This window comes from Parambassis ranga, chromosome 6 (assembly GCF_900634625.1).
Source record: "Parambassis ranga chromosome 6, fParRan2.1, whole genome shotgun sequence".
Lineage (NCBI taxonomy): Eukaryota > Metazoa > Chordata > Actinopteri > Ambassidae > Parambassis > Parambassis ranga.
In genome coordinates, this window is record NC_041027.1 from 10,165,967 (window position 1) to 10,186,845 (window position 20,879).

Here is a 20,879-nt window from a genome sequence, read left to right on the forward strand (position 1 = left end):
GATGGAATATCATCAAATGTGTTGAAATGTCAGAAACCAAAGAAGTCACCTAACAATAAATCAGACAGAAACAAACAGCAGTTTCAGAAGTGATTCAGTAACAGCACAGTGTGTACCAAGTGTCTACCAACCTCAGACTGTTCAAGGACTGACAGATACCAAAGAACAACAAAGAAACACAGCGACCGTTCACCGTATCTCACAATCACAGCAGCGCTCTGAAAGTGAAGCGCTACAAAAGGTCAGCTGCCTGTGCACACGTCTTCACGGCCTTGAGGTTCACATTTGAAACCACCTGCACACCAGTTGTCAGACTTGGACAGACACAATACGACAAAAGCAGATTATAAGAAAACCACATTTTCACACGTGTTTTTCCTTATTACTGCTGCAGCTACACAGTTCTGACGTGCTTCGACTTTCCCAGGCAGATAGTGGTGCAGGTGGGACGCAGCACACAGCAGGCAATGAAAGGGGATAACAGCCAGCCAGCAACTGAGAGAAAGTGATGCAACAGCCAAAGGCTTCAATGTTTCCAAAGTAAAAACATACAGCTTTGTTCTCACCAAGAAGCAAGATTCTCTTTAACAAACACAAAACTTCTTTCCATTCAAGCTTTACTAAAAACATACACACAAAACAGCAATTTGTTCTCAGAGTTTTTACATGAACTGCTCACATATTTACATTCCATCAGTGGTTTTATCATGCGGTCTGTCACACAGATTCAATATGTTGGTGTGTTTTTCCTTTTAACGGACTGCCTTTTTATGAAAATAAGTGTCTATCAGCTGTTGGCTCACACAGCTTGGGTGTTTTTGAAGTTGTAAACATGAAGAGTGTCTGTGCAGAGAAGACACCTTATACCTGTACATGGTTTTGACATACTGTGTGACCAAAGTGTCTCTACTAGTGTGACACATTTACACTTAATGCACTGTAAAAATGACTGATAAGAGATATCACAGAACAATAAAATCACGGAGACGTTTTAGCAGTCCTCCACACCACAAGTGGTGAAACACTGAGCAGTCACTGTTAGAACTGTTGAGGTCATCTCTCAGACAAGTGTTTAAAAAAAAAAGGACAAATAAAAAGGTATGAATGTTAAATGTTGATCCTAAAATGAAATGGAGGAACATGACACAAAGTCTATGGCTGTACTGAAGTCTGAGAAACACTGGTTTTGCTCAATTTTACAACATCAGCTCACGTACACAATAAATAACTTTCCTACACACATAAAAGTGTGTAAAAACACTAACAATAAAAAACATCCTCGGTACATTCTGATTGAAGTAAAAAAAAGTGAAAAATGTTTTTAAATATTAAAATATGGACACTTTTATCCAACATGTTCACTAAAAACAGTGAAACTGTTGCTTTAGAAAATAGCCCATTAAAATGTTTAAGCGTCTTTTAGTCCCATTTCATTTATTCAGCTTTGTGGTCCTCGTTCTTTGCTTGCCTCAGATAACTTAGATTCTAATGTCCAGATGTGTAACAAGTCCATTTTTTAGTAAACAGAAGCAACTGTCCCGTTCCTCTCGTCCAGTTCTGAGATGTCAGTCATAGGAGTCATAGGAGTTTCGTCAGTGTTAACGATGCTGTACTGACCAATATTGGTGTCTCTGGATTTCGGCTTATTCCTGTCCAGCAGCACGGCGCGGATCAAGCCCAGTGGGACGGGCATCATTGCAAATATGATCAATAAGGCCAAAACAGCCAGAGCCCAGCCAGGGTACTCACGCACCACCTCAGAGGCCTGAAAAAGAGAAAGAAAGTAATCACAAAAGCATTCCCAAACACTCATCTCACATGGCTGTCAGTATTTTCAGTGTCTGCATACCATTTCCTGGTCCCATGCCACATAAGTGGGGCGTTTGATGAACATGCGTATAGTGGTGGCTCCCAGCAGCCCCAGCATGGCAAACAGGCAAATGTATTTCCACAGGTACTTGTAGATGACAGTGGGACGCCAGCCCAGCATGGCCTCGATGTCATCAAGGAATCTTAAAAGAAAAAAATATGTGTTCAACTTTCTGCATTTTTGTAAGTAAAACTAAATAACTGCATTACAACAATCTCACCTATCAGCTCCATATAGCCAGGATACACTGAAGGTCTCAAAAACCACCACAATAATGAGGGGAACAGTGGCGGAGTAATCGTCAAACATCGTCACAAAGTAGTTCCCACAGCGCTGTGTGAAGAGCAGGCCGATCACAAAGCCGATGATGCAGCTGAAAACTGCAACAAAAGGACAAATGTGTGAGGATAAACACAGAGCATACAGAGTCAGAGAGTGGAGGGTGAAACAGGTGTTTACTTGTAAATTTGGTCTTGTTGTTGGCCAGAGTTTTGAAGGAGTCGGTGAGGGGGGCGAGGATGCCCTCCATCGTGCCGAACATGGTGCTGAGCCCCAGGTTGAGCAGCATGAGGAAGAAGAGGGCAGACCAGAAGGGGCTGCCAGGTAGGAGTGACATGGCCTCAGTGAAGGCAATGAACGCTAGACCTGTGCCTTCAACACCCTGAACAGGAGCACAACTGTCAGCCATCGATTTCATACAAACTTAATTTAGTCAAAGAAACCCAGACTTTACCTTCTGCATCTCTTGTTCCAGATTACAGTCTGTCAGACGTCCAGAGATGTTCCCGCCATGCTGTTTAAACCAGGTCCTGTAGTCCTCTAGAGGCACAGAACTGGGATCAGAGTAGTTGAAGGTTGGCATCAAGTCTGGATTCACAGCACCGCTGTGGAACTGATGTGATAGTGCCACCACATTTCTAAAAAACAAAGCAAAAAAAAAAAGAAGCATAAATCATAACTCAAGGCAGAATGTCTGCAGCCACGTCAGCCCAGAGTTGTCCTTTTACCTGGTAACACATTCCATCACTTTTCCTTTAGCTCGGAAACCGAGCACAGCAAACACCACCAGAGTGGCCAGCACAGATGTGAGGAAGTTTATGAAGGAGACAGTGTAGGCGTCGCGGTGGCAGTTGTTGTTCTTGGGATTGTAAGAGGAGTACGCGATAATGGAGCCGAAGCCCAGACCCAGGGCGAAGAACACCTGCGTGGCCGCCTGTCTCCACACCTGCACATCCGCCCAGATTTCCAACTGTGAATAAACAGTGAGAAAAACAGGCATGTGTCATGGGAACATTCACATCTGCCCGTTTTCCGCTACACTTAATATCAGACATTTCATGCGTGAATACCTTGGGGTAGAACATGTAGGCGATTCCTTCAAAGGCTCCATCCAGCAGGAGTCCTCGGACAAGAAAGCAAAACAGCACCACGTAAGGGAAGATGGAGGAGAAATACATCACCTAGGAAATGGCAACAAATGATTAACTGAACACAGAGGACACAAATTGAAAATATCCAGCTAAAAAATAATATTATGCAATAGGTAAATGTACAAATAAAACACAGCATATGTGAAACAAAGGAAGTGAGTGTGGTGTAAGGTACACACAGCTACAACTGAATACGGATAATCATATTAGTTATTACCATGAACAGAAAGTGCAAACAGACCTACAGCTGTCTGATGCTACAAAATGAAGACAACATGGCCCATATGATCAAAAACAGGTGCTACAGTGGGGAATTTGATGTAATCAGCATGTGTGTTTCAACTTCCTCTGAGCTGTCACCACAAAGTGCAGTAAATCTATTTCCGACCATGATGCGTTTACTGCAGCTTGTCTCATAAATTCACACAGAAATGTATAAAAAAACTCATGAGCTCTCACAGCTCATTATACTGTAATTTTCTGGACTAGCCGACTGAGAATGTGTAAGAAAACAAACCACAAGGACTGAGTGAAAATGTAAAAATCACACAGCGTGGTTGTGCAGTGAGTCGTCACCAAAGCCACACATTCTTCAGATTCCTTCGCTCAGAGTGACCCTGAGCTCTCAGACTAACTCATGATTAGGATTTGACCCAGCAGAGAAAGTAACACAAAGGGGAACTGAATGTAGTTCAGTCGAGAAGTCAGGGCTTCTTTTTTTATGAGTCGTCATTGCAGTCTCATTAAAGCACCCTTCATGGTACCTAGCATGGCTATGTTTAAAAAAGGATGTGACTTTAACTGATGTATGGATTCAGCACTTCACTCACTGAAACGCAAAGTGCTGAGCCTGCATGAGGAAAGTTCTGTCACCTAAAAACTGCAGCATGGAGAAGGGAATGGACAACTGGCCAGTGTCAAAAGAGAGGGTGTAAAGGTGAAGAGGGAGGTCAGACAGCCTGTGACAGGCGAGAACATACATGTATCTATTTGGAATCCAGGCTAAATACATCAATGTAAGGAGTGAGGTGCTGCAATAAATTAGCAGGTGCTAAAAGTTCTGGATCATACAGTAACATTCAAGGTCGTAAATGCTGTGAATCACATTGTAAAAGTACCTTCACAGAAGTCTTGATACCCTTGAACATCCCCAGGCACACCACAGTCCAGGCTGCCAGCAGACAGCAGACGATGTAAACGTTGAAAGAGCCTGTATCATCAATGGAGTCTGTGATATCCAAAGCTTTGCGGTACCAGAAGTATGAAGTGGGCGAGCTCTTCTCACATTCTTTTACTGTTGTAAAAAAGAAGATAAGATAAACCACCAGTCTGGTATAGAATATGGAGTAGAATAGTAGCATGGAGGGCCGGGTGCTTACCTGTCACATTCCCCTGTTTTGGACACTGCTCCCATGGTAAGGGCTGCTGGAAGGAGTGCCCAAGATAGAACAAACTCCATGCAAGGATCACATTGTAGTAGAGCGCCACAAAAAAACAAACCTGGACACATTCGAGGACAAGATTATTTCACAGAATAACAGACCAGGTCTACAGCTGCAACTGATACTCAAGACCTTGTTGTAACCACAACATATAAGGCAAAGTGATACACTGCACAACTAACTGCACCACATAAACATTTATGTTTGTCATTAGAAGGAGGGTTCACTGTTTCAAAGTTGTTATCTTACCACACAGCTGGAGTATCCGATGCCTACGAGCCTGGGAGAGATGTACTTCCACACTCCGATGCTGCCCTGTCGGATGGCTTGACCGGCAGCCAGCTCCAGAAAGAACAGAGGAATTCCCACAACCACCATCAGCAGCACATAGAGGAGAAGAAAGGCTCCTGAGGAGAGGCGATCAACACTCAATTAGACTGACAGCATATTACTACTTAATCTGATGCCGTTTCATAAATACAGTCACTGTGATGATGCATTGACATGCTGTTAAAGCACAACACTAACAAGTGTGTCGTTTGTCCTCATATGTCTGTCATGTGATGATGATGACACCAACTCCTCCATCCATGTAAAAACAGTAAACCTCAGGATCCACAGGATCCATCCAACACAGATAAAACTGATACTCACCTCCTCCGTTCTGGTGGCACAAATATGGAAACCTCCACACATTTCCCAGGCCGACGCTGAATCCCACCTGAGCCAGAAAATACTCTATTTTACTGTTCCACCCGGCTCGAGCGGTGGGCTCAGACGAGCCCTGCTGGCCCTCCTCACCGGCATGACCATCAGCCCCTGACTCTCTCATCCCTGTCCTTTCATCATCAGCTGGCAAAGGCTGCTTCTCCATCTAAGATCAAAGAGAAATGGTGCTTAAACAACAGATAATGCAATTGATTTACAGTATTTTTCAGGTCAAGTTAAAGTTTGAACTTGTAAAGAACTTTTTGTGCATTTAAAAAGAAGTTAATTCCACTTACATTCACTATAAAAGGGTGATTTATTGACATATGTCATGATAACAGGAGATGCTGCTAATATTTGAGCTTCATGATGAAAATACATTTCAATAAGTGCATGACTTGTTGCAGAGGGACCATGCTTTAGTTAGTGGAAGCTACAAGCAGTGGCCAGACACTGACAGCTGGTGGTGAATTACACTAAGAGTGTATTCACCTTGTTACCCTAGTAAATAATCCCTGATTAGAGGAAGGTCCGATACACACATCTCCTCATATAAAACATATTATTTACACATAACTGATATATACATCATCACCTTAATGGTGTAAACATTGAGCTACATCATGCGCATCCTCGAACGTCTTGTCCGTGTATTCAAGCAGTGTGAATAAACCAAACTAACCTGAAGATGTAGTGAACGGAGAGGTGGTTAATAGAAGAACTCCCTGAGAGGCACAGATAGAAAACAGGACAATCTTTTATCCTTCCTCTACACACACACAGAGGAACACGTGTCGCCTCCTTCTCAAATGTCACGACGACGCTGCGAACAATACGGCGAGCTAGCTCATTCTTCAGCCTCCTGTCAAAATAAAAGTCTCACACTATATCATTTTATTCTAATACTGAACTATAAAGATCAACTTTAACAAAAGAATACGCGCGTTAAATATTCCTCTGATGTATCAAGCCGCACGTTTTCGCGGTTTTTAGTTGTCTTTTCTTCTTCGGGGCTTGTTTCTTCCTGATGATGCAAGACAAGAACTGTACGTGCTGCGTTCAGGGGCGCACGGAAAATACTACACTCAATACTACACCAAGTTTTAGCAGAAATGGGCAAGACGGCACATAAAGACTGACAGTATGCGTGCTGCTTGTGTTGTTAAACTCTTTTTATTTTAACTATTGGACTGTTAGTGAAATTAAAAGATAAATGATTCCACTGGTGACTTAATCAATGTTTGTTATAGGTGTTAAATGTTATACATTTAAATTTTAAATCGACATTTGATTACGCTCCTCATTTTAACACCTGAATATGTGGGTAATACTAACGATACTAACGCGTAATAATAAGTCTTTAACCATTTATTATCCAAGTGGCTGAAATGATTGATTCTAAACGGCTCTCATGTCCCTGGATAAACCCTGGACGCATCAAAACCCGTAATTTAATTATGTGAAACATGTGGTGTGAGGTTAAAATAACATCCGACCATATTTAAATCTGTATTACAGTTTTAAAAAAGTATTTTCCCCTCATTTGATCCTAATATAACATAAAAAAAATCTGAGCTGATGCAACAAAATGAGATTCTAAACAAAGTTATTTTTGGTCTTTGAATGTTTTAAAGGCAATAGTGTTTAAAATTCTTTAAAGACATGTATTTTGATCAGGGATTCTGTCAAAGCCCACTGACCTAGCAGTGACATGGTCACACAGATCCGCGCTCTCCCTCTGCCACGTATGCCTGCTTTGAAAGTAAATAAAGCAAACTCCACTCTCACTCCCTAATAAAAAAAATACTGCAAAGAAAGAAGAAACTAGAAATTCGATAAAACGATAACGATAAATACCTTTGGGTATCAAATCACAGAGGATCTTAAAAAAGGGTTTTTCCAAGTGTCCTTATACTAAAAGTCAAGCGCGCTGACCTGATGTGAGAGTGCGCTCCACCCTGACTCCGCCCATACATTTCCCCCATTGGAGGATAATGGAAACAAGTCCACCACCCATTGGAAAGTGTTGTGAAATATGACACGCTCCAATGTCTGTGGAAAACCCACCTGAACCCACAGACCACAATGTGTGCACACTGTGTAAAGATATTTAGTTGATTTTAAAAAAGTATGGAATCAGACTGCATGTGCCTGACTCTAAATTCAGGTAAACTCTCTCACAGAGAGGAAGACAGCTGTTTCTAGAAAACAGTCCTTTTTTCATGTTACTGATTAGTGCTCAGATGAGAAGGAGAGTGTGTGGGAGAGAGAATAAATATTTTTTATCTGAAAGGTTGGGTCGTTAGACGGGGCGGGACTGGCACACCTCACAGCTTTCAATACCAAAGAGAGGAGTGTGTGATACCAGTTACACTGAGAGTGAGGACAGGTTTACCATCAAACACACACAGCTGTTAAAATCAGGAACACAGCACTGGAAGCTACCTCGGTAAGTTGATTCATTCATCTCTGTAGATGTCAGTAACATGTAAGACTCATCATTTAGACGGGTGGACTGAAAATACTGTCTCAGCAAGTGTATTATCTTTAAGCTAGAACACCACTAATTTAGAATTTAGAACCAAAATGTGGATTTACAGGCATCAAAACATGTGTTCATTAAACAACTTCCTGTTGGCTGCTAACTTTGGTGGTTGATCCATGAACGTATCTTTCACTTACACAGCTATACTAGGTAATAAGTTGAATGTCCACTCTGGCTCTGATGAAACACACACACATGTGATTGTTTTATGTGCACTGTGTTTGATACAAGTGATTCCTGTGCAGTGACGGTCACGGCGATTAAGCAGTGTGATACGCCACCGTACTGTGGATAAACTGGTTGGGCAGCTCATTCACTCACACAGCGTGACACTGAAACAGAGACATGAGAGGCTGGCAATAGGGAAATAGGGGAAGGGCAAATTATATGGAGGATGTTGATTTTTCCAGGTACTTCCAGGTTTGAATTATAATCAGACCTTAAAACACATCAGATGAACAATTTGTGAAATAATACATACTTTTAAGAACATGATAGATCTTTAGAATTACATGTAACTTTGATTAAAGGTGGTATTCGAGTAATTGTGATACTAAATCCCTATTTCCGGGTGTAGCCGCTCTCAACTTCCACCATCTTCTCACCACCGGAGCAGCTGACACATAGGACTGAGGATGACAAACATCACACATCTTGTTAACGTGGGTCTGCAGCTACTACACTCTGTACATTCAATGAACTCTTTGAAGGTATTTAAACTCACTCATGTCTTCTTCCTGCAGCACCTTCTGACCTTCTCACTCCAGGATGGAGACGTGCAGAATGTAGAAGAGGCCCAGGCGCGTCTCTCGCATCTGGCTCAGAATAAAAAGCTGTGGAGTCAGCAGATGCTCCTGGATGTTGGAGCAGAGGCCATTCTTCTCAGAGACACACAGAGCCAAGTGAGGACAGAAGCATCATGGGAGGGTGGGGGTGGGGGTTTGTAGTTTAGATTTTTGTTCTCATTTGCATTTATCTTAAACCTTTGTCTTCTCATGCAGGACCAGCTGGAGAGGTACGCTTTCAAACACATCTTCCGCTGCGATGCCATCAACACAGAGAAACATTTCCCATCACTGCTCCTCTTGGTCTGTCTTGCTTCAGACCTGAAGAAACCAGACATTCACTTCTTTAACTGTGAAACTGTGAAGGTGAGCAGCAGGCTGAGACCCGAGCATGCTTCCCTGTGAGTCAGTCTGAACAGTCACTAGACTAGTTCAGGTTTTACAAGTGATGCCACGTTCAGATTCTCACTTCCTTACAGGCGGAGCGAATCCGTGACGACATCAGACGAGCAGTTTCGCGTTCCTCCAGCAGCAGCAGCAACAGCAGCAGCAGCAAGAAGCCCCCTGATGCTCTCAGGTACAGTGAAAAAAACCTGCGAAAAACTTGTGAAGAGAAAAATCTGAGCCATAATGTAAGTTTTTTGTTGTTGTTCATATTGGTTTTTACATGGTTGGAGGCAATGGACAGCCACATAATTACAGACAGATACAAACATAGATGTTAAGTGACAAATCTCCCTCTAAACAAATGGATTTTCTGCCTTTTACGTCTCATTTTCCACTGAGTTAAAAGCCGCCTTGTGCCACAATCCACCTGTCTGCATGGGTGAGACAGGGAGGACAGTGTAAACAGCTGAGAGAGCAAGACAGAGACTCGTTTTACTGGTTTCTACATAACTTAAGAAGGTGTGACAGAGATAACAGGGCCATTGTGACAGACAGCAGTGAGAGAGAGCAGAGGAGGGATGACGGTGGCGGTGTGCAGGCTAAAGGGATTACTTTGATAAATTTCTCTCTTTAAAAGGACGCGTGAAGGGCGTACGCACGCGATAAGAAAGGTATGATGATGGTGGAGTTTTGTGTTGTTGTGATGCCAACTCATTTGAGTGACTTGTATGCAGGAGCTGTGAAACATGCAGCAGTTTTACAGCTGCTTTGTTGTTTGCAGATTTGGGTAGCTGTGTGTGGTGAAACCGTGAGGGCACAGTCAGGTTGTTAAAGTGGAACACAGCAGGCTTGAATTTCAGAAGTACGACTGGTCGGGGATATTACTTTCAATCCCTTCAGACGAAGAATGTTTGCAAATGTTTGACGTCTTAATCTGACACTGAAGGGCGTTGCCTTCCCGTGGCGGTGCTGAGTGAGCGGCCACGCCATCAAGAATGCTGTGACTTTTGAACCTGTGGTGCAATTTAATAAACGCTAACACCCTCCTCTTGTCCTTCAGAGTTCCTCAGAGCAACGGAAAGATGCTTGACCCCTATGAAATACCGAGCCCCCCCATTCCACATGCTCCAAATCCCCCACCAACCAATCCTCCACCTTACCCCGGACCCAGAGGTAAGAAGAAAAAAAGCTTCTGTTTGTCAGGCAGTTATGTTGATAGATGAGAAGTTAAGAAGAAGGAAAGGAGAGAAGTGAGACTCTGTGATAGGTATTAAGGGGAGCACAGAGATGGCTTTGTGTGTTTGTGAAAGGGGAGGGGTGGGATTCAGGACTAAGAGGGGCTCGGGAATCCAACCCCAAATGTAAATGGATCATGAATGAAAATGGAAGCACTGAAACCTCTGCACCTTCTCACTACAGCAAACGGCGTGAGCGGCGGGCCAGATGTCTCCTTCCTACGAGCAGAGAGAGAAGTGGTGCGTCTCCTCATCATCCTTTGCATCTTTTTTTTTTTCACCCACCTCTCATCATCTGAACAACTTTGGTTCTGTTCTTCCACAGGGTATCCTCAATCACTGTTTTGACGACATGGAACACTTCATGGCCAAGCTGCAGCAGGCTGCGGAGGCTGCAACGGTCCTGAACCAGAGGAAGAAGAAAAAGAGCAAAAAAAGCAAAAAACAGAGTGCTGAAGGTAAAAAAAACAAAGATTTAATAAAAAATCCCTTTAATATGCAGCAACACAGCTTCATCTCATCATAACTGTCACATTTTGTGCGTGAACAGAGGATTTACTCACTGAAAAGGCCCGTCCGCCACCAGAGGAAGAGTTTATCGATATGTTTCAGAAGTTCAAATACTGCTTCAGCCTCTTGGTGTGTATTCGGGGAAGCTGCATTTATTCCTATTTGTTTGGCACAGTGCTGCATATTCAGCTCCTCTGCTTATTTTGTCAGGCCCATCTAAAATCAACCATCTCTAATCCTTCGTCAGAGGAGCTCGTTCACCACGTCTTCAAGCCTCTGGATATGGTGAGTTACACCTACTGTTGTTATTGTTGTAAACATTTAAGGAACTGCAGTTTTTGGCACGTTTTCTCACCCTATGGTGCCGTGTTTGAGTGGGAAAACCATGATGGTAGCAAAGAAAATGGTGGAACATAGGTGGGAAATCAGCCTATTCTGATGTGCTGTTTACAAAAAAAAATGATTCCCAGGAGTATACTGTTATGTGTGAGAATAAACTGTGACAAACATCTTTAAATAAATATTGTGTATTCGTAGAATAATATTTGCTCTGGAGATGTTAATCTTTTGTAACCTGAGGGTAAACAGGTCATCTCTGAGAGATTATTGGACACGCATAAGAAAAAACATTAAGCCTGTTTCATGTCATAATAATGGAAAGTCAGCAGTGTAGTTCAGCAGTGTTGTTGGGTACTCTCAGTGTTTACAGAGGGCAGTTCCCTGTATCGCAGCCTCACAGAAACTCCAAGCACTCGATAAATGCAGCATTTGTTTGATCTGGTTTGGCAGTATTTGTATGCAGGCACCAGCTCTGGGTCGCAAACATTTGGTTTAGATTCGAGCTGCTAGAAAGGCCACGTTGTCGTCTCCTCAGAGCTCCACTTTCATTGAAGCCAAAATAACGAATGCATGCGTGTCAAATAAAATGTGAAGCATCAGGAATTCCAGGTGTGTCTCAGTTTGACATATCCTGCGCCTCCATGAATCAGTCCTCATCAAAAGAAAGACTTAAAGGGGTGTGTTTTGATTTGTGTATACAGGCACACCTGAGTGGAAACGCAGAGCCTCATATCTCTGTGTGTACATGTGTTCATTAGGCCTTTATGTGTGTCTGTGCTTCAGTGGCTTTTAATCTGGGAGCATTAACTTTGACCTCTGTTGATGTCTGTGTGTGTGCGCAGATGGTGAAAACGACCGGGGGACCAGCTCTGGGAGCCTCAGTGTCCAGCCCTGCCATGACCAACGCTGCCATTTCCCTGCTGCAAGAAAACCTGAATGAGGAGGAGAGGCAGCTGTGGACGTCTCTGGGTCCTAACTGGACGCTCCCTCGGTCAGCACAATAATTATCATCACCAATGAATTTAGCTTGTTTGCTCCTGAGATAACTAACAATCTATCCATCCTATGATGTATCTATGCCAGTTATCGAATTTATTGAGACTAAATGAAGCCTTTCTACCATCAGTATTAGCTTAAAAACATCTATATATAAACTTCAGTAAGTGCAACAAAGACAATGGCTCTAACTGTTTCTACTCACTCAGCTCTCAGCTCAGAGGACCTGTAGCTCCATACACCCCTGTGTTCTTAGACGGCTGGAAGCCAGAAGCCTTGAGGGCGGACGGGCAGGTTTGGGAGGATCCGGTCGAGTCACAGCACAAACATGAAGCTCTCCGAGTAAAACAGGAGGTATGGAATACCAGTAGGATATGTGTTAAAACCTGAAACACTGTGTCACACTGCTCAACATGTGAACGTGTAAAAGTACTACATGGAGTTTTCACATAATAAGCATTAAGTACAATAAAGAGTGGGGATGCAGAGATCAGTCATGTGCTGAAAAGTCTGTGTAGTGGATGTCCTTTCAATATGATCCTTGTCTACAACTCATTTAAATGTGTATGTATCTACAGCAGCAGCAGCAGCCCCCTCAGCATCCCAGCCCTCTAAACACCCGCAACAGAAATGAAACGTAGGTCATCTTTAATATGCAAATCAATCAGCTGATCTCTTTTGCCTCAACTTACATGGGAACACTGTCCCCTGTCTCTTTCATGGCAGAGATGCACCCCTGCCAGAGCCGGAGAGACTCTACAGCTGCAGTTACGACTTCATAGCCAGGAACAGCAGTGAGCTGTCGGTGCAGCAGGGGGAGACACTGGAGGTAATAAAGTCACTGCATTCACAGGCGTCTTTGTGCATTTTTATTATCTGTATGTCTAAAAGTAGGCAGCTGTGTAAGCGTGTGTGTAAGCAGAGCCCTTGGTTTGACATCATGTGAATAGTGTTGATACAGTAAACTTACTCTCAGGTGGTCGAGTCATCTAAGCGCTGGTGGAAGTGTCGCAATCGGTTCAACCAGATCGGCTTTGTGCCTTTCAACATCTTGGAACCGGTGGCTCATATAGACAGCCCTGTCACCAACAAACCTCCAAGTGTAAGTGACACTACACACACCGGCTTGCACACTAATTCAAAGAAGTATGCGCTCACCTGCACATTACTGAGTGTTGATTTCACTCTTCCTCCAGGCTCCAGCTCCACCTCCTCTCGCCAAGACTTTCCATGCAGTGCCTCCCAGTCCTCCTGCTCTGCCCCAAGCCGCCCCATCCAACTCCCCCCAGCGCCCACGTAGCTTACCGCCATACAGCCAACATGTGCCAGCTGCTGAGGACACAGACAAAGGTACCAGATTTTGCACTTTCAACTCTGACTGGTTTTCAGCGTCCTTTAGTTACTTATTGGCAGGGCCAGCCCAAGACATATGCAAAATATGCGGTCGCTTGGGGCCCCCAAAGAGAGCACCAAAAATCCATGATAACATATATATTTTATATTTTAAAAAATAACATTGATTAATACAAACGAGTAGCCCCATAGTAGTGGCCCCATAAAGGCTTTGACCGGCCCTGCTTATTGGTGTTTCAAACCTTAAAATCTTGTGTCTTCTCAGTCATGTTGGTGAATGATGAGCTGCTACAGAGGCTGACCAACGGAAAGGCCAATCTGAACAAACCTCTGGTCATCCCACGTTCCTCCGGCACCTCTGTCCCTTTGGACTATCACTCTCCCCCAGAGGAGGTGGCCGAGTGGCTCCGAGGGAAGGGCTTCAGCGAACCGTGAGTGACTTCACACCAGATCAGCCGGTGGATGAGTGCAGCTGCAGCAGTGATGTTTTATGTTTTATTGTACTTTGTGCTCCACAGGACGGTGTCGTGTTTGGGTGTTCTGACAGGGGCACAGCTCTTCTCCCTCAACAAAGAGGAGCTGCGTGCTGTGATTCCAGATGAGGGAGCCAGAGTGTACAGTCAGCTCACTGTGCAGAAAGCATTGCTAGAGGTAACAAACACAATTACAGCAAACTTTTACTCAGTTCATGTGTGTGTGTGAAATGCCGAAGCTTGCTTACCATCCATCCCGATCTGTTTCTACAGGACGCGAGAAGGGCCACAGAGCTGGAGGCGGTCATGGAGAAACAGAAAATGAAGGTGGATCTGAAACTGGAGAGCAGCACATTGTGAGCAGCAGCATCTTTGTCATCATGCAGAGATTTAGTGGAAGGACTGAATTCATATTTACCAGAGGCAACACGCAGCGATCACGTCACCATCAAACATCTGCCGTTTCTCAAAGTCAAGGGTGTGTTCTTGGTTCCTTTCACGTTGGATCCATCAGAGGAAGAAATCCAAGTTGGAGAAATTGTAATGGCTGATCATTGAAAAGGTTCCATCTTCGATGGTGATATGTTTGTGTGTGTGTGCAGAGGATTAAGGGTCCTCTGACAGCACATGGGATACGCACCAATCATCCTTGAGAATTGTCTGGATGGACGTTAAAAGAAGGCAATACTCCCTCAGCAGGATTTGATGAAGTGGCAGCTGAGAACGTACAGCTGCACCAGAGTGAATCTTTTTAATTATCCTTTGTGCTAATATTGATCAACATATCAAATATGTACATATAATTTTTTTACCCTATTTCAGAGAACATCGAGGCTATAGTAAATAAATGGTAGTACCAATGCAGATGCCATGGCAGCATCATAAAAACCACCACACTGCAGACATACTTGTCCCTTTTATCACTTGCCACTGTAATTACACCATTTACAATCTGTTTACTGGGGATATTGCAAGTAATAAACAATATAATCACCCATATCACTGTTATTGGCTTATGGCCATTTCCATTTTAATTCCAATACCTGCAAATGTTATGGGACTTCCCGCCAAGAAAGGATCCTTCCTTGACTTTAAGAAACACATGAGCATCATACTAACTCCATGTTTAAAAGACATTTTTAGATGCAAGCAGATCTGAGCTAATTAACTAATTTAACGATGATATGTATGCTACGTTCTTCTGACTCCTGTCTGGCTTGTAGTTGGACTAACATGAATGTATTTATCTTTGTGACACGTGATTTAACAGAAAGACCAAGCAGGAAATAAAAAATTCAAACAGTGAATTTTGTTGTGAGACTTTAAAGAAAGATTTCCAGCAAAACATATGACATCACACATCAGGTATAAAGCAGTGCATCCATTAAAATGTTTGCATTTATTTATAAGTCTAGTCACAAAAGAATCTGTCCAAGGTGGGCCAAACTTTTAATGTATGACTGCACTTGAAGGGTCGTTGCAGCTTTTCTGAACCTACTGCTTCACATGCCAACAATAATTCTGAAAATATCATTTATCTTCATTTTGTTAAATAAGAAATCAAGATGGAAGTAAACTATAAAAAAAGAGACTTGCCAACAATACAACTTAAAACAAGCATTTACTGATACTGACCAATCAAATCAATTCCCTTCACTACTGGAAGCATAAAATGAGTAACGAAACGAACACTGAGATGCAAGTCAGAAACTAATGCTAACAACTTTAAAACCTGTATGTCTGAATTTCAAAAGAGAAATAAGTAGTGGAGACAAACATGTGGACTGACATTCGAGGACTTTACCATTAGAAAATAAATCAGAGGGAGACTGGAAATTAAACTACATTATAGGACAATAAATTTCAGACCATAACAATCAGTAGGCCCAATACACATTTACAATTTATCAAAAGTTAATAAAACAATATGGACCAGTTACAATGTATGCTCCAGTCCAGCAGACCAATTTGCCTTTTCTATCAGACTCATTGTAGGGTAGCTTTCAGAAGACATAAGACAGACAGCCGTCAAAATTACAGATGTGGGTATTATGGTACACTCCACTACTCAATAACCACCACCCGTTATTCAAAAGCAACCCTGAAGTATCTGGATGCTTGAAAAGTGATTCCATACAATACTTCAGTTGGGTTACCTCTAGGCTGGCTGAATTAAAGCAAAGAAAGGAGGCAGGCGGGAGAACAGAGGGGTCAAGGCAAGGACTGTGTTCAACATTAGGTAATTATACATGGTGACGGAGACAAGAGGAGGCTGTGTGTCGTGGTGGATGGAGTTGGAACTCAGAGGTCTCCCATGTCCCTGTCGTCTGCCCTGCGGGAGTCTGACCTGCCATTCATTCCGTCCCTCCTGTCTCTCTCTCTTGACCGGTCTCTTGATGAGCGCTCTCGGTCCCTGGATGACCTGGGTGACAAAAGCTTACCAATAAATACGCAGCTACAAAGACATAACAATAAAGAGATTTTGTCCCATGTCTATAATTTATTACATCCAACACATTTTTCACCAACAGTGGCAACATGAGAATGTGAAGTGTGTATTTACTTGTGTCTGGAGCTCTGCTCGTGGCTGTGACGGTGTCCGCGGCTGCGTGAACGGGATCGGGTGCGATGCCGTCTCTTCCTGTCCCTGGAGCGTGAGCGAGTACGGCGCCTGTCTCGAGACGTGGAGCGTGAGCGTCTCCTCCTGCGATCACGATCGCGAGAACGAGACCTGGCAGAAATAACAGATGACACTCAACATGAAAAATGTTAACACGAAAAAGAAAATCTACATTAGACATAAGAGGACATTTCCTTACCTTCGATGCTCTCTGCTCCTTGATCTGGTCCTATAAAATACATTGATGACAAACATAAGGTTAAAGAGTAACATGTACACATGACAGAGAACACAACTTTATGGGACTTTACTCACCTCCTTTTCATTCGTTCCTCTTTCTCCCTCTCTTCTCGTCTCTTTAGGCGCTCTTGGTTCCTCTTCTCTTGCTTGTCAACCACAGTTTTCTGATCGTAATAAAAGACACTGCTCAGTTTGAAGCAAAACAAATCTTATAATCAAATCAAACAACTTTATTTGTCCCCCGGGGGGCAATAAACAGTGAATGCTCCATGTCTAAAGAGTTTGTTGGTGTTTTTACAGGATTACAATACATATGTGAAAGTCTGGTACAAACCTTTAGTTGGTCCAGTTTCTCTCTGATCTGGATGAAACCCAGGTGAAGTTTTCCGCCAAAATGGTCGGCCAAACGACGATCATTGTCATGCAGCCCAAGGTAAGCAGAGCACACTTCACATACTCGAAGCTTTTGTTGCTGGAAGCTTGAGGCCGGCATGGAGTTTCTGTATTCTTCCTGAGAAAGTAGACAAAGAGACACTGAGGAACTGAACTACAAAAAGCACCACCACCAAACTACCAAAACACTCCTTCCTCACCTCTGCATCCTTCTTCCTAGTGCGGACTTTCTCCACTTCCTGCAAGACCTTCTGAGCCTCGTCCACATTGCCCTCAGCTCCAAGTTGTTCAGCCTTGGCCAGGAGCTTTCCAATTTCCTCATTCAGCTCATGCACCTTCTCTGCCTACAAAGCAACCACACCACCAGTTTAGAGTAGAGATATATATCATAGATAGGGAAGACTGAAAACTGTATAAAAAGTTAAACATTTGGGGTTCAGAACATCTGTACATCTTTGGTAACTCACCTTTGCTGCCACCTCAGCGCTGATTTCTTCTTGGGTCTCAGCCAGGCGCTTTTTGGCCAGTTCAGTCCTTCGGTCACAGTCAACGATGAACGACTCCAGGTGATCCACCGCCTAAAGGAGTTTAAAAAAAAAGGAAAGAAGAAGAAAGATCTCATTTGAATGTTTTTAGAAATGCTGTGACTGTCACGAGAATGCGAATAACAAATGCAACATGCCTTGTTTATCTGTTATCATTTATAGAAGAAGGACACCACTTACATCTAGCTCAAAGAAAAGATCTCTCTCCTTGGAGGCAATTTCATAATCTGCCCGAAGTGCTAGGTCATGGATCTTTGTGCACTCCCCCAGGTCCATACGCTGTTATAAAGACAAATAATTAAATCATATTGTATAATTTAACTGTACTTCAACACATTCAGATTCTTTTCATTTCACATAGTTCACAGGAAGAAATGAGGATTAAATGTTTTCGAGGACACTGCAATCATTTTCAGGTGTCCTTGACTGTGGCCTACTTACAGTTCCAGACAGGATGTCATGTGGACAGCAGTTGAGAAGATGACTTTTGCAGACTCGCTCGTCAGTGAACTTGACCCTCTGCCGTGTCTCATCGCCTGAAAAAGTCCAAACAGAAGAACAATGAGAAAGACCTCACATACTACAGCAGGGGCGAGGTATCCAGTGCTTTAACATACACTACTGATTGCACTACATCAATTCAAATATGTATCACCATAATTTCATTCAGATATTTGTACCCATCTAAATGAGTGAAACCCAATTGCTACAACTGCTGACTGTCAAAGCTTGACTATAACAATCTGTTTAACTAGTGTGCCATATTTACATTTTAGTGGCTCTACTGGACTGTAGTTTAACATGACTCTGTACATGCGGTACTTCCTGGTATTCTTACCATAACCAAGCCATAACCATAACAAAAATATGAAACTGCTAAAGCCTCAATACACAAATGTGGAGCACACAAGTTTTTGCCTTAACTAGTGTCAAAGGATCTTCTTTAGTTTGGTACTTTTTCATTACACTCAAACTTACTGTGCAGGAAACACAGCTAGTAATAGTCTATAAATAGAAACATGAATATTTCATACAAATATTCCAGCCAAGCCTTTTACAAATATAAAATACTGAAAAATTAAAAACAAAAAAATCCAAGGAAAATGTTGTTTATACACACTGCGATCTGCACCACATACTGTACCCTTCTGCATCTTCAAGACCTCAGCTGCAGAATTTTAAACCCGCTGTAGAAAAGTATAAATGGGAACAGTTTTCTTGCCCATACCTGTAGTAAGAAGTTGGGAGTCATAGTCAAAGTCAGATTGTCAATGTGTGCAAAGGTTTTGTGTGGAGTGCTAAAAATTGCCTTCTGAAAACAGACGTGTAATGGAAAACTGCTCGTCTGGATATAACGCGACCAGACACCTTAGCTCAAGCTGTATAATATTACTCCAATTTGTACTTATGGTGCCACTGAAGATTTACCCATTTATGTGATTAAAAATGGCTACAATAACTTCCGGAAGGCAAACAAATTGTTTGGATATTCATCATAACAGCTTTAAAAATTATGTGTGACTCACGGCTCGATGAACATGAGGCTTTTCTGCAACTCCTTTGCAGATTGTTGTAGGCTGGCAAAGATACACTGAACCTTAATGAATAAAATAAAGGGGCCACAATTGTTCAGTTTGTATGCAACAAATGTATGGGAAGAATTTGATATCAATCTCATCACACATACACTCACAAACTCACAACACAAAACCACTCTTACTCTACAAACCAAATTATCAACTTGATAAAAAGATGATCCACGTGGCTGCAGGCTTTTCAGACTACTGTAAGAATGAAACTGATTTATCAATAGGCAGGGCAGTTAATGACTGCCATTTTCTGGCCCATGCCAATCAGACTTGACAGCCAATTTACCAATTAATGCTTGTATCCAGATGGCTACAACACATTAATTCAGACAACTAGTGGTCCACCAATATCAAGGACTAAAACTAAAACAGCTTGCTCAAATTAATACCCACTAAGGAAAAATTACACGAAACAAAGCTACTACATATGATTGTGTAATGGTACCTGGTAAAAAATTAAGTACACACAGTGTTAATCAACACTCTGCTCATGCATTAGATCTGTTATAACAATAAGTAGTTTTAAAAGTGACTATTGGGGCCATCATGAAAAATTACAGCTACCATTGACTCTTTAAATATGCTTTTTTCATCTTGCCTTTGGGATTTTAATTAGATTACCAGCATTTTTCGATATCTCACTTGACGACCCCAATAATGCATTATAATGTTGATTCGGCTATTGGTATGCTTTGTGCTATTTCAAGCCCCCGTGACCGCAGAAAGTCTATCAACTTTATACACTAACGCGGTAGCGTCAAAGTTATCCATGGATTCACAAATGAGTTGATCAATGGTTTATCACACGGTACCATGGCGCCTTATGGCTCCGTAAATATTTAGCTGGCGTTAGCTATTTTAGCCACTAGCTAAAAACGTTAGATAACGTGTAAAGTACGAAACAAAACTTTACTTAAAAAAACTAGCCACCGTGGATACAAACATTAAATCTTGGCATGAATCCATAAAAGGCTGTTAAAATCTAATGTTATCGTGTTTTAAACAGCCCTCTGCAGTACATCCATTCATGCAGGTCTGTCCATCACACGCCAACACAAGCCAGCCTCAGCAGTGGCTCCATCTTGGCTATCTAGCTAGCTCTGCTAGCATACTACGGCAACTCACCATCCCTCGCTGTTCCCATTAGCTGGTCGAGCAAAGCTCTCATTTGAGCTTGGGCAGACATTACTGGGAGTCTTTCGTCGATCACACTATATAAAAATTAAGCAACTGAAAACAGTTCCTTATTTTATTTGTTATTTTTTTGAATATGTATTCATCCAAGCATCTCCCCTCGCAGCTTTTCTCCCTTTTCGTGAACTCAGTTTCCGCTCGATGTTGAGGAAATGACGACAGATGTCATTTGAACAAGGGGCGGGACATATGTCCGAAATTAGCCAATTGTAACGTTCCAGTGCA

General features: G+C 42.5%; 3 protein-coding genes across 10 annotated transcripts; 1 reads left to right on the plus strand and 2 right to left on the minus strand.

Annotated features, from left to right (window-relative positions):
• Nucleotides 1-600: 600 nt before the first annotated feature.
• On the minus strand, nt 601-7,409 carry LOC114437627 (sodium-dependent neutral amino acid transporter B(0)AT2-like). 5 transcript variants are annotated; one of them, XM_028408436.1, is made up of 13 exons: nt 7,308-7,395; nt 7,151-7,204; nt 5,397-5,616; nt 4,992-5,149; nt 4,680-4,800; nt 4,419-4,594; nt 3,220-3,330; nt 2,878-3,119; nt 2,604-2,787; nt 2,330-2,531; nt 2,091-2,250; nt 1,850-2,012; nt 601-1,765 (listed from the first exon to the last, which is right to left on the minus strand). In XM_028408436.1, exons 3-13 carry the CDS (start codon nt 5,614-5,616, stop codon nt 1,517-1,519), a joined length of 1,986 nt encoding a protein of 661 aa, XP_028264237.1. In that variant the 5' UTR covers nt 7,151-7,204; nt 7,308-7,395; the 3' UTR covers nt 601-1,516. The 5 variants fall into 5 exon arrangements, with proteins under 5 accessions (XP_028264237.1, XP_028264235.1, XP_028264236.1 ...); XM_028408434.1 differs by having other exon boundaries at nt 6,133-7,204; nt 7,308-7,387; XM_028408435.1 differs by lacking the exon at nt 7,151-7,204 and having other exon boundaries at nt 7,308-7,409.
• Nucleotides 7,410-7,770: 361 nt separating this feature from the next.
• Nucleotides 7,771-14,947, plus strand: LOC114437129 (epidermal growth factor receptor kinase substrate 8-like protein 1). Of its 2 annotated transcripts, none has more exons than XM_028407576.1 (19): nt 7,771-7,899; nt 8,573-8,657; nt 8,739-8,897; nt 8,997-9,146; nt 9,260-9,357; nt 10,228-10,340; nt 10,587-10,642; nt 10,728-10,860; nt 10,953-11,041; nt 11,123-11,197; nt 12,094-12,242; nt 12,457-12,601; nt 12,826-12,884; nt 12,974-13,076; nt 13,224-13,349; nt 13,444-13,597; nt 13,866-14,031; nt 14,119-14,251; nt 14,347-14,947. In XM_028407576.1, the coding sequence occupies exons 2-19, from the start codon at nt 8,631-8,633 to the stop codon at nt 14,431-14,433; spliced, it is 2,022 nt and encodes a 673-aa protein (XP_028263377.1). In that variant the 5' UTR covers nt 7,771-7,899; nt 8,573-8,630; the 3' UTR covers nt 14,434-14,947. The 2 variants fall into 2 exon arrangements, with proteins under 2 accessions (XP_028263377.1, XP_028263378.1); XM_028407577.1 differs by having other exon boundaries at nt 12,829-12,884.
• Nucleotides 14,948-15,453: 506 nt separating this feature from the next.
• On the minus strand, nt 15,454-20,802 carry luc7l (LUC7-like (S. cerevisiae)). 3 transcript variants are annotated; one of them, XM_028407579.1, is made up of 12 exons: nt 20,586-20,789; nt 19,398-19,468; nt 19,016-19,099; nt 18,313-18,407; nt 18,052-18,150; nt 17,794-17,904; nt 17,527-17,670; nt 17,268-17,444; nt 17,009-17,097; nt 16,893-16,922; nt 16,637-16,804; nt 15,454-16,495 (listed from the first exon to the last, which is right to left on the minus strand). In XM_028407579.1, exons 3-12 carry the CDS (start codon nt 19,023-19,025, stop codon nt 16,375-16,377), a joined length of 1,044 nt encoding a protein of 347 aa, XP_028263380.1. In that variant the 5' UTR covers nt 19,026-19,099; nt 19,398-19,468; nt 20,586-20,789; the 3' UTR covers nt 15,454-16,374. The 3 variants fall into 3 exon arrangements, with proteins under 3 accessions (XP_028263380.1, XP_028263379.1, XP_028263381.1); XM_028407578.1 differs by lacking the exons at nt 19,016-19,099; nt 19,398-19,468 and having other exon boundaries at nt 20,586-20,802; XM_028407580.1 differs by lacking the exons at nt 19,016-19,099; nt 20,586-20,789 and having other exon boundaries at nt 19,398-19,447.
• Between the last annotated feature and the right edge of the window lie 77 nt (nt 20,803-20,879).